The sequence below is a fragment of the Sminthopsis crassicaudata genome, chromosome 6 (genome assembly GCF_048593235.1).
Source record: "Sminthopsis crassicaudata isolate SCR6 chromosome 6, ASM4859323v1, whole genome shotgun sequence".
NCBI classification, from domain to species: domain Eukaryota; kingdom Metazoa; phylum Chordata; class Mammalia; order Dasyuromorphia; family Dasyuridae; genus Sminthopsis; species Sminthopsis crassicaudata.
Window position 1 is genome coordinate 28,192,919 of NC_133622.1, and position 13,211 is coordinate 28,206,129.

At 39.5% G+C, this 13,211-nt stretch overlaps 1 protein-coding gene across 3 annotated transcripts in view; it reads left to right on the forward strand.

Moving 5' to 3' along the window:
- PGCKA1 (PDCD10 and GCKIII kinases associated 1) overlaps positions 1 to 11,766 on the forward strand; it is an 87,565-nt gene extending 75,799 nt beyond the window's left edge. For all 3 annotated transcript variants that reach the window (XM_074274731.1, XM_074274733.1, XM_074274734.1), the window contains 2 exons: positions 9,146 to 9,199; positions 10,281 to 11,766. In XM_074274731.1, the coding sequence (XP_074130832.1) occupies positions 9,168 to 9,199; positions 10,281 to 11,127 (879 nt within the window). In that variant the 5' untranslated portion in view covers positions 9,146 to 9,167 and the 3' untranslated portion in view covers positions 11,128 to 11,766. The remainder of the gene's footprint in view (positions 1 to 9,145; positions 9,200 to 10,280) is intronic.
- The last annotated feature ends 1,445 nt before the right edge of the window (positions 11,767 to 13,211 follow it).

The window sequence follows — 13,211 nt, forward strand, 5'->3', positions numbered from 1 at the left end:
AGATCCTTCATCCCAGATTAAACTCTTCCCTCAAGAGCCACAACTGGTCATCAGATGATAGGGAAAGGAAGCCTGGGAAGAGAAATATGGAGATGGGGCTGTGGACCAGAAAGTCTGGGAAACTTTGCAATGGCAAAAGCTTTCTGGTAGAGATGTCCAATTGCCTCCTCCTTCCCCTTTTTAGAAATGGTATTCTCTCCATGGCATCCTGCCATTTTTCAGTTAATTCTAGTTTCCCTCCCAAGGTCTTTACAAAGAAATTAACTGTGCTGCCATCTGGTGGATAAAACAAAGTATTGACTCAGATTTTGAAGACAACTTTATGAGCAAGAGACCCACATATGTAGTGTGTGTGGAGTTTGAGGATTATGCTCCTCATTCTCTATTCCTCCCAGTGCCCCCCCACCAAAAAAACCCACCTCTGTCGTGTTGAAGATTTGTTCTCCCAGCTCTTTGAGGCTTTTCAATATCTTCCATGAAAATGAAAATGTCATTAGGAGGGGTTGTACCCTAGGCAGGAGATTTCCTACTAGTACATCTTGAAGCCTTATGTTGGTAGTTTTATTTTTTTAAATTTAAAAGCATTTATTTTCTTTCTTTTCCATACCACATCCATTAAAAAAGTAAAATAAAATAAATCTCTTACAACAAATATGCACAATAAAATAAAACAAGTTCTCACATTGACCATGCCCCAAAATGTCTCATGCTACATCTTCAATCCATTACCTCTGTGTCAGGAGGCAAACAGCAAAGATAATCATGTGTCCTCTGGAATCCAGCTGAGTCATTGCTTTGATTAAAGGTCTTTTAAAGTTGTTTTCTTGTTAAAGTTTGGTTGTTATTACACAAATTGTCTTCCTGATTCTTCTCACTTCATGTGCATCAGATCATTCAAATCTTCCCAAGTTTCTCCCAACTGATTCCTTTCATCATTTCTTAGGGCACAATACTATTCCTTTTATATTCATATTGTTGTTCAGCTCTTCCCCAAATCAGTCTATAGTTCTTATTTCTTATGGCACAATCGTATTCCTTTTATATTCATATTGTTCAGCTCTTCCCCAAATCAGTCTATAGTTCTTATTTCTTATGGCACAATCGTATTCCTTTTATATTCATATTGTTGTTCAGTTCTTCCCCAAATCAGTCTATAGTTCTTATTTCTTATGGCACAATCGTATTCCTTTTATATTCATATTGTTGTTCAGTTCTTCCCCAAATCAGTCTATAGTTCTTATTTCTTATGGCACAATCGTATTCCTTTTATATTCATATTGTTCAGCTCTTCCCCAAATCAGTCTATAGTTCTTATTTCTTATGGCACAATCGTATTCCTTTTATATTCATATTGTTGTTCAGTTCTTCCCCAAATCAGTCTATAGTTCTTATTTCTTATGGCACAATCGTATTCCTTTTATATTCATATTGTTCAGCTCTTCCCCAAATCAGTCTATAGTTCTTATTTCTTATGGCACAATCGTATTCCTTTTATATTCATATTGTTGTTCAGTTCTTCCCCAAATCAGTCTGTAGTTCTTTGCTACTTCAAAGAGAGATATTATATATATATATTTTTGTACAAATGGGCTCCCTTCCTCTTTCTTTGATCTTTCAGAGTATTACCTGGGCTTGTTTCTCCCACAATTCCAGTCTACCTCCTTGGCAAGTTTGTCAGGTTTATATCAGTGAAGGTGAACTTCAATTGCTTTTATTCCATAAAAGGAATCCCTACAAAGACCATCCACTTGCCAAGTTTCAAGGACTTTACTATCAGCAACATCCCTTGCCCCCACATTTAAGGGGAATAGAAAGTAGCTCCTTTTGTCCCATCAACATACACAGAGTAATGTCCATAAAGTGATTTGCAAACCTTAAAGAGCCAGATAAGTATATGTCATTATTATTAAAATATTGGGGGAAAATATAATATAGGCTGGTTTAAGAATTTTTTAAAAATCAGGTTTAAATTGGGGCTCTGTCTTTTACTATTGGCACTACCTTGGACAAGTTCATCTCTTCAGGTCTGTTTCCTTTTTTGTATAATAAATTTGAATTACATGACCTTTCTAGCTCTAAATCCGTGCTCCTGTGAACCCATCTATTGTCACAGCCAAAGGAAAAACAGACCTTAAGGGCCCGGGACAAAGAATGATGTGCCAGGGGAAGTGAGAAAAGACTGAAATAAGAATCTCCTGCTTCACCAGCAGGACCGCATCATGGCAAATTTTGTCCCTGTAGGTGTCATATGGTAAAAGAGGCAAGAACCCCCTTCATAATGACTAGCCATAGCAGATAGCAGACTTATTTCTATGGACCTGGGACCTCGGCAGTGGTCCCCCTGCTGGGGAGCCCAGGTCTGCCAGCATTGTGGGGCTCCCGGGTTATCACGCCGTCCATCACCTTCTACAGGGTCTCCACCCAGTGTTCTGGGAGAGTCCAGGATCTTGATAGAGAGCCCAGCTAACACTTTCCATCACATAGCCAGCCATCTCTGCCCCCCCATCTCCCTGATTACAGCCTTTCTGCCCCTTCCTTTACACAATCCCTCATTTGTAAGGGGCAGCAGCAGCCAGCTCACACCCACCATGCACCTCTCCATCGCCCTTTGGATGACTCTAGCAAGATTGTGGCATTTTGTGATTCTCAGCCATAGAGCCACAGAAGGAATATTGTTGTTTTAAAAAGATGGGCCTTTGTTTCGAGAAGCTTTGTGTGTGTGTGGGGGGGGTCATTAACAACAAGGCGTAATTCTCCCAATCAGTCAAAGCCCACTCCTCCTGTTCAACCATAGGCCCACATTATCAAGGCCCTTAATATGCATTATTTGTCAACAGTAATGGAGTTCTCCTATTTCTTTGATCTCAAATATTAAAGTGAACTGAATCACGTTAGTATCAGAAACACTAAGGAAAAAAAACTACAAAGAAGTATTGTCATGGATAGAATACCTGGTGGCTTAAGAACACTGTCGTCACAGGGCAGCTGTAGGAAGTGCCCAAGATAGCACACTGGAGTCCGGAGGACCTGGATTCAAATCCAGCCTCAGGAGACATTTGAATCTGACTAACAGTATGACTCTGCAAAAGTCACTTAATTTCAAAAAAGAAAAAAATCTGTAATGAACAGAGCATTGGTTTTCAAATCAAAGGTTCTGGATTCAAGTCTTACCTCTAACCCCTGACTGAAATTGAGCAAATCATTATAAAATTGAATGGACTGAACAGTAGCCCTGAGGTCCAAGTTCCAGCCCTGTCCTTGCTCTCTGAACTCTCTTCTTTCCACTTCACAGGATCACTGGGCTTAAGAACCAGTGAATTCTCTAGGGAGGAAGAAAATCTTAATTCTAAAGATCTTTAAATACTAAGGAAGACTTTAAAATTAAGGTAACTAATTAATTGTGTCTGATTTTATTAATAGATTCCAAGGAATCTTTGGGCTTAGTAGATAAAAGGTACTCATTGAATGCTTTTCCTCTCTTTGATCTTCTAATATATTATTAAATCCTATGGTCTGTCTTTCAGTCGTTAGCAGACTGACTTCTTTAAAACAAAGCATTTGAACTTTAGTATTCTATTGTCTGAAAAACTTATCCCACAAACCAGCATTTAAAAAATTCTTCCTAAAAGAAGAGCAGTAGAACTTGGAATTATACAATTGAAAATCAGACCCATTTCAAAAGCTGGCTAGAAATGTCTTGTAAGTTGCTTTCCATTCTATCTTCTCGGTGTGTGGTCAGCCACATGCAGCTCAGTTGAATTGAACAAATGTTAAAGTCCCTACTAAGCGCCTTCCTCATACTTACACCCACAGATTCCCACAATCATCTTCAGTGCCACAAAACAGGTTTTTCTTCTACTTTGAGTAAATGACAATGAGTAAATTCATACCACCATTTAGCCTCCACACGTAACCCAGAGCAGATTTCATCCATCAAAAACAAGAATAAAGCAGAGAGAGCCAGAAATAGATGAACACATTCATTTGGATGCTATTTGCTTTTCTCTTGTGTAACCAGATGATGATTGAGAGGGATTTGCTTTTTGCTTCTCTCCTTGTTGCTCTAAATAATCCAAAGGGAAAGGAAATTCAGGGAGCTCCACTCTAGATTGTCCCCGTTCAACTAGCTACGAAAAGAAATCAGAAACTACACATTTTACTCTTTCCAAGTACATTTTATTTTCCTAAGTTCAAAAACTATCAGGTGTAGACTTCTTGTTTTCAGGCCATATTTTGGGTATCCAATAATATTAATTTGGCACAAATATATTTAGCACCTACCACATATGGTGTATTTCCATGAGGAGACTTTAGCGTCGACCATATAAAAGCTGTCCCTGTGTATAACTCTCTATGGCTAAACATGCTTTTTTTCCTTTGGTTTTAGAAACGAAATCACTATCTAATGAAAATAGAACAGAAGTAGGTTTGAATTTGTGTGATCTGAAGACAAAATTCTCTCAGGAAGTAGTGACCAAGTAAAAATTAATGTAGATACTAGCCCTTCAGAGGCTAAATATAAATACATGAGTCATTACCTGTTCAGGAGCAGGCCACACAACCTTGGACATTAGAGCCAGTTTTATTGAGATGGAATGTAGGTGGAGGAGGGAATAAAGGAGGTCTGGAGAGAAACAAACAAACAAACAAACAAAATCAGGCAAGCTGAAAACCAGAACAGAGCTTCACCTCCCAAGTGTCTGGCGATGCACTGCAACATCCTCCATAAGGTAGAGAGCCAAATCTTTAAGTAAAGAAACAAACTTGAGTTGAGTAAAAAGAAAAGTGAACAGAAAAATAAATCATACCAGAGACATAGTGCAGAAGGCACCAAACCAGCCTAATTAGCTTTTCAGGAGTATAATTTTGGAGGAAAACCATATTTCTTGTCTCCTCTGAGAAAAAAGAGAAGAGGAGGACATGAAAATTCAACCACAAGAAAGAATTCTGGGAGTCCCCAGAGGTGGATAACCCTTTGCTATTTCATCTCCGAGAAGATTCTGACCCTTGGCCATGACTCACGAGCAGAGAGGGTTGTGAGTTTATACTGCCTCTCAGAGCCAAACTGTTCTTGGTCTCCTTTTCTTTGAAGCTATTGGAAACTGTCTTCAAATAAGGATGTCGGACTCTTTCTTTTCGTTTCTTCTTTTTTCTTTATTTCTCATCTACCAAGTAAAGCTACCCCACTGCTTGTAGTTACCATGAGTGTTCTGAAAGTATGGATATAGCTAGGGAAAAAGAAGGGCAAAGCCGGAATGGAAAGGAGCCAGACTGGGATCGAGAAGAGATTTTCCACAGTATTTCATCTCCACCACAATTATCCAGCAAGTGATGTGTGAATAAGTAGGAGCAGATGGCCAAAAGGTGGGAAGCAGGGGCTAGGAGGAAATTAATTTAGAAATGAGGTAATGTATGTGAAAGTGCTTTAAGCAAATGTAAAGCCTATTCCAACAATAATGTCCCCCTACCTTGGGTTCCCATCCTTCTTATTGTCTAGGCTATAAATTGTGACTTTGTACAGTTATGTATGTGTGTGTACCAACTCTTGAAGGACATACTTAAAAGCACGCACTTGATTTTATACTTTGCCACCTTCCCCATCTCTCCCACCTCTCTCAACCATCACCACATCTGGCTCAGAACCTTATTCAAATTGACACTTACTTCATTAAAAAAAAAAAAAGTTGATAAAGTAATTGATTAGCAAAACAGAGGTCTTATTACATGGAATTATAATTCTTAAGGCATAAATGTTGAATTGCGGATTAGCCAAACCACTGGATTCTCTTTCTTCTGTTTCCTTGATTTGGATATTTTATGATAATAACTCTTCCAAAGAATGAATTGGGGGCAAAGAGAGGACATAAAACCAGTACCTTTCTCCACCTGAAAGGGTTTAAATTAATGGCTAATGTGTGGTTTGGGGATTATCCCGGGATTTTATTTATTCACGAATAAATAACCTTTTCCTTTATAAACATAAACAATATGCTTTGTTTTTAAAATCTCCAGTCCCAGGGCAGCTAATTTATAGAATGATAGAGGACCAGCCGTGAAGTCAGGAGGACCTGAGTTTAAATCTAGCTGTAGATACTTAATACTTCCTGGCTGTGTGACCCTGGGCAAGTCACTTAACCCCAATTGCTTCAGCAAAAAAAGAAAAGAAAAGCCTCCAGTCCCTTTCTTTATGGAGTGGTGGATCATTCTGGGAAATATGACTGTGATCTTGGGAGATGGGAGTGAAGAATTTAAGAATAGTGCAAAAAGAAAAGAAAAGAAAAGCCTCCAGTTCCTTTTTTTATGGATGGAGTTGTGGATCATTCTGGGAAATATGACTATGACCTTGGGATATGGGAGAGAAGACTTTAAGAATAGTGTAGCTGGGCCTTAGGACCAAAGATTCATAGCTTTCCAGTTAAGAAGAACCTGAAAATACGACTTCCTCATTTTATAGAACAGCAAGCTAAAGCCCAAGGAAGTCAAATAATTTCTTCAAGATCACATGGGTAGATAGTGTCAAAGTCACAATTTACACCCAGGTGTTCTGAATCTCAACTTAATCCTCTTTTCTTTCTGCTATAGAGGTTTTCCACTAAAGAAAGTTGACTAAAAGAATGTGTGTCCAGAAAATAGAATGCTAAGTTGAAAGTAATTCTATAAGTAGATTCAAGAAAACTACTAAATTAGAGATGCTTTGAGACCAGAAGTTTGGATCTGGAATTAAAGGGTTGATTTTTGAAATCAACCCCTCTAGACAGAGAAGACCTCTCCTTTCCAGCCCTGTAGAGTACTGAATGAGATGGCATTGATTTTGGAAAACTAAACTAGGAAGAGAAATTGAAAATAATTGGAAAAGTATATAGCCAGAAATTACCAAAATCAAAGTCGGCATCATACCTATATAAGTCATGAATTCCTCACACTGTAATTAGCATAGTTTGTACAAAAGTTTCACAGGGGTAAGGAAGAATTTTAAAAACTTTTTTGAGAGTAGTTCCAAAAAATATACCATGCTAATTTAAAAATTTTCCTAATTGCTGACAGTTCCTTTCACTGATTCACTATTATAAAATTCAGGTACATGTTAATAAGAATAGCATTTGGTCCAGAGGAAAATAGGTATAGAGGAAATGAGGAAAGTGGCTTGGGGGGAAAGGATGAGATGGATCCAAATCCATCTTCACAATCTTTTCAAAAACAAAAAAAATCTGTCCATTGGTAGCAAAGTAGATCTTCCAGTTCCTGTAACTGAAAATTTTCGTCGTGGCCGTGACTCTTTCCAACAGTGAGATAATTCAGGCCAGTTCCAATGACCTTGTGATGAAGAGAGCCATCTACCCCCAGAGAGAGGACTGTGGGAACTGAGTATAGATCACAACATAGCATTCTCACTCTTTTTGTTGTTGTTTGCTTGCATTTTGTTTTCTTATTCATTTTCTTTCCTTTTTGATCTAATTTTTTTATGCAGCAAGAGAATTGCTTAAATATGTTTAGACATATTGGATTTAACATATATTTTTACACATATAACAGATTGGATTATTTGCCATCTAGGGGAGGTCATGGGGGAAAGGAGGGGAAAATTTGGAACACAAGGCATGCAAAGTTCAATGTTGAAAAATTATCCATCCATATATTTTGAAAATAAAAACTTTAATAAAAAGAGAGAGAGAAAAAAAAAATTCCATTGTTTAGTAAACAGTCATCTTGTGATGACCCTCTTGAATTTTTATCAGGTTGGTCCTCAGAGGATAAACATATTATCTCCAATTGTCCTGATTTATATCTGGCCACAGGACCCAGATGGCTCTGGAGGAGAAAGTGAAGCACAACCTTCCGTTATTTAAATCCACTTCACTTGCATGTCATGACATCATTTCCCTGATTTCTCTTCAAGAACAAAGGACAAACAAGAAGACTTAGCTTATTGTTGAGCCCATTTTCATTCTTTCCTATTTAATAAAGTCTAGTAGGTCCTACACTTAACTTTGGAAACCCAGGGTCACCTTCATGGAAGAAATGAGAATGATATAACTGAATAATTATAGCAGTGACTTACAGAAATTGGCAGTAAACCCCTGGAGATCTATAGTCTTAAGGCCTGTATAAGATATCCCTATAATGAACTGTCTTGTAACAAGGTTTTTTTTTTTTTTTTTTGATCAGTTAACTGTTCGATTTTTAGGGTGAGCATTTATACCATAGAAATCAGCAAATACTACAAATTAAGGCTTGATTGATTGTTTCATTGACTGTCTAAATTTAAATGATGAAAAAATGTTAATAAAAGATTAATTTTTTTGTTAAAGCTGTTTGTTTTCAAAAACATATGCACGAATAACTTTTTTCAACATTGACCCTTGCATAGCCTTGTGTTTCAGATTTTCCCCTCCTTCCCCCTCCCCAGATGGGAAACAATCCAGTATATGTTATACTTCTTAAAATACATGTTAAATCCAATATGTGTAAACATTTCTACAATTAAGAGATTAATTTTAAAAGTATGTCCAGCATACATTTCAGAAAGCTAGTTCTTAAATATTTACTTGCCCATAGATCTAAAAGCAGTGGAAGAAATCCTTATGGTACTATTAAGTGTCTACTATTTTATTTTTTTCTAATTTTATTTTGGTGGTGTGTTATTTTTCCAATTACATGTAAATGTGGTTTCCAACTTTCATTTTTGTAAGATTTTAAGTTCCATTTTTTTTTCTCCCTCCCTTATTAGCAAGAAATCTGATATAGGTTATATGTGTACATTCACATTAACATATTTCCATGAGTCATATTGGGAAAGAAAAATCAGAACAAAAGGGGAAAAAAACCATGAGAAAGAAAAAAAAAAAAAAGAAAAGGAGAAAAGAGTATGCTTCGATCCACATTCAGTTTCCACAGTTCTCTCTCTGGATGCAGATGGCATTTTCCACCCACAATTTATTGGAATTGCCACAGATCACTGAATTACTTAGAAGAGTTACATATCATAGTTGATCATTGAGTGTCTAATATTTTAGAAATAATTTTTTGACTCTTCAACTTTGGGTCTTTGGAAGAAAAATACAATCTAATCACTACTTCAGAGCCTTTTAGTTCACATTGATATATCATTCATTTTTTCCTCTCTCCTTTATGTTTTCTTTTCCAGATGGTAACAAAAAATAATCCAGATGGGGTGCAGGTGCTGTAAAATGATACAAAGGTAAAGTAGAACAAAAAAAAAAAAAACACAACAATTTGGGGTCACAAGAAAGCTACGTTTCTTAATTTAGTGTCCCATTCATAAACACTTACTTTTCAAGTTCTGAAGGTACTGAGTATTGAAGATGAGCTAGGAGTTTCTGTAGATGTGACATCAGTTAACAAGGTTCAGCCTATATTTCAAAAGCTTTGGCGCCCAACATGGGGCAAGGACTTTTGCTTATCCTGACTCTGGCTGATTCTGAGCCTTTCAGGGAGCTAGCTGTGCTAAGCATCAGCCCTAAAGTCAGGGGGGCGTGAGTTCAAATGTGGCCTCCAACACTTGACACTTGCTACTTTCTAGCTGTGTGACCCTGGGCATTGCCTCACCAAAAAAAAAAAAAAAAAAAAAAAAAAAAAAGAAAGAAAAAAAAAAGTATATTTTGATCATCATATGTGGCTCTTTAATGGGATAAGGGTGGAGAGGGAAAGTGATCATCCTTTCAATTATCTAACCAGAATGATCAAGAATATCATTCTATTGAAGGAGAACATAACTAAATTTGGCATTTCCCAAGTAATTCCTACACAATAAAGAAAAAAAATCTGGGTTTTTCCATAGCTGTTATCTGCACGCTTTCATTAGTCCAAAATAGATGGATTCAAACTAAAAATGAATTTATTTATAAATATGCCATATTTATATAAATTACATTAATGGGTTCAAAGAGAAGTTTATTCTGGGTTGAAAGACTTACTAATCGTGGAAGGTTAGATTAGCGTTAAGGAAAATAGTTATTAATGTTGTAAATACTTTCAGAGGAGATCACTTATACCATTAGTTTTACTCAGTTGTTTTGATTTGTTGCCAGAGACTTCTCACGAAGTAGGAAGGATGCATAAATATTGTCATATAAAAACCAAATTTATCAATAAAGTTTTTTGTTGGTATTATTAATAATTAATTGTCAATTAATTGTTAATATTATTAATTATTAACAATTAATTGTTAATATTATTAATTAATTAATTGTTAGTATTATTAACAACTGTTAATCGTATTAAGCATCTAAGCCACTGGTTTTTTCCAACCTTCCCCCCAGCTATCTCTTTGAGCCAGTTCATGCTCCACCTGCTGGTTATGTCAATGAAGTCAACAGTTACAAGCTAGAGGAAGAAGATGGAATCAAATCCCAGAGCAAAGAGAGCCAGGAAATCCTCGCAAGGACAGAAGCCAAAAACAGACTGAACAGTGCGCAGGAGCCTTTCTGGCACCATCGCGGTCCCCCCACCCCGGGGGATCCTCCCGCCATCATGAAGGCCGACCCCACACTCAACGGTGTCGGTTCAGGCACGGCTCCGTCCCCTGGCGTCAGGCCCAGACTGAGCCAGGGACACGAAACCCCTCCTCAGGAGAGTGGTGGTGGGTCTTTGGCCAGTGCCGTGAGCGATGGGGACTCTGACGGACACTCTGCTACAGAAGGTGACCCGGAGGAACGAGCCGCAGAGGAGACTCGGGTCATCTTGAATGGAGACTCCCACACTTCGGGAGAAAGCGCCTGCTCCCCCGGAGGTCACCACACGCTGGAAGGCCAAGACCACATCCTCCAGCTCCCAGTCCCCGACTACCCTCAAGTGGAGGTGCAAGTGGTCAGCCAGAATGCTGAGGAAAGTGGCCATTTTCTGAGCAATCACATCCAACCCAAGCCCATGGACAGAGCAGATTTTGCAGATGGAGACCAGCCGGCAGAGCTGGCCTTTTCTAAAGGGAGAAGCTGGGATTCGTTGCATGAAGCCATTAAAACTGAAGCCTTAACTGTTAATTTTAACAAGGATGTGATGAAGCGTGACCCTGACTGGAGCTCTGAGCAGGAGGATGCTGCCGTGGCAGAAGCCCTTGCAGCCCTAGAAGCTGCCACCGCGGGAGAGGATGGAGAGGAGGGGTACTAGGGAGGACGGCTTACTGTGTCCTCTGGGGAGGAGGGGGCCAGATCCCACAGGTAAGTGAGCCGCTGCCTGGACGGAAAGTGGACATCCGGGAGATGTATTAGTCCCTTCGGCACTCAGGTCATTCAGACGATAAGGCGGTCCGTCAGACTGGGCCCGCCGGAAGCTTCTGGTGACAGTGAGTGCTTGAGGAGAATCACCAGACTTACCTCAGCACTTCGCCCAGTGCTTGGTACTCAGTAGGTGCTTAATAATGGAGTTATTGACCAATCCCCAAATCCCTCACATTTCCAGTAAAATGAAAAGGATCTGTGGTAAACACACTCTTAAAAAAACAAAATCTCAGCACCTTCTCTCCCTCCCACAAAAAACACGGCAAAGTCTCTCCAATGGCCAACTCCTCACCTGGTTTTTATCTGACCAAGGCCGGGCTGGCCTCTTCTAAATCACCCCCTCATGGTCCGAGGGCTAATGCATTCCTTGGGAGTATCTCACGTCTGTCCAGAGTGTGGCTTACTTTCTGGTGGGAACGGGCCCATATATAATCACTGACTGTTGAACTTGTAAAAATTGTCTGGTCTGGAAGGTAAAGCAGAATCAATTCTTGAATAAATGATTAGGTCCCAGTTGGGATGTCTCGGACACCTTGACCTTAACTTTTTTCACATTGCTATACCTCTCGCTTTTAAAAATTGGGGAGGGGCATTCAAAATAATAGTGTTGTATGTTGTTGCCCCCCAAGGGGAGGCCCCAGAGGCCAGAACCCAGTGTAGGGGGTAGAGTTGCAAAATAGCAGAAGACTTGATGTGAGGAAGAGTCTGAAGAGAGCTATAATCAAAAACTGGAAGGGGCCGCTTTGGGAGAGAATAGGATCTGTCACTGGATGTCCACGCAAAAGTGATCCCTTGTTAGCAGAGGGGATTGTTGTTAAGGTGAGGTTGGACCAGATAGTCTTCTAAGGCTGGGGGAGTGTGTGTGTGTGTGTGTGTGTGTGTGTGTGTGTGTGTGTGTGTGTGTGTGTGTGTGTGTGTGACAGAAACAGAGACAGACAGACAGAGAGGGGAAGGGAAGCAGAAAGAGAGAAAGAAGATACAAAGAAAAGGGGACAGAGAGAAAGAAAGAAAAAGATAGAGAAAAGGAGAAGGGAGGAAGGATTCAGAGAGTGAGGAGGAGACAGAAGAAGGGAAGAGAGAGAGAGAGAGAGAGAAAATGTGTGTGTGTGTGTGTGTGTGTGTGTGTGTGTGTGTGTGTGCATCTGTTAGAGTTTGTGGTTCTATTTTAAGTGGGAGGATACAGGTCATTTTCCCCTAGCTATCTAAGTATTGACATTACTGGAAAGTATTAAGAAATGTACCTCGGTAACTAAATTATAGAAAAGTTGCTCTAGAAAAAGCCCTAAAGGGAAGGCAGACCAAGTGAATCTGTTCATACCAGCCCTGGGAAGGAGTCCTTGAATTTCTTTCTTTGCCACTGACCCCTTGCCAGCCCTTTTAAAGAACCTGTGATTGCATGAGCAGCCTACTTTATAAACCTCCAGAGACCCTGATATACCTCACAAGCATTTAGGATAGTAAGCAGAGTTGGGGAAATTTGTGTTCAATAAAAATATAAAACCTTAAAAAGAGCCATGTACTCCCTCCCAAGTCCTGCTGTGGAGAAGATCCATGTTCACATGTGCATCTCAGGCTGTCTGTGCACAGGGCGAGCTGTAACATTAACTTTCCAAGCAGTGCTCCCCCAAAATGGGTGCATGTGTATTTTCCTACTAACCTGCCATGTAGCATAATGCTTAGGGCAGTTCTGTGTATAAAAAATAGACTGAGCTCTGGGGTAGACACTCAGGGATCCTATACTTCCTAGAGCAGGGCCCGCTGAGGACGTTTATGCCAACTGCCAGGTTATGTATGGCAAATAGGGACAGAGTGTGAGCTTTTGTTCTTACTCTAGTCCGGCCCTCCAACAGTCTGAGGGACAGTGAACTGGCCCCTATTTAAAAAGTTTGCGGACCACTGTAGGGGCACAGCATTGTGCTGGGAGCAGGCCGTGGAAGATGAAAAAATGAGCAGCGCTTGCTTTGGAGCCGTTTA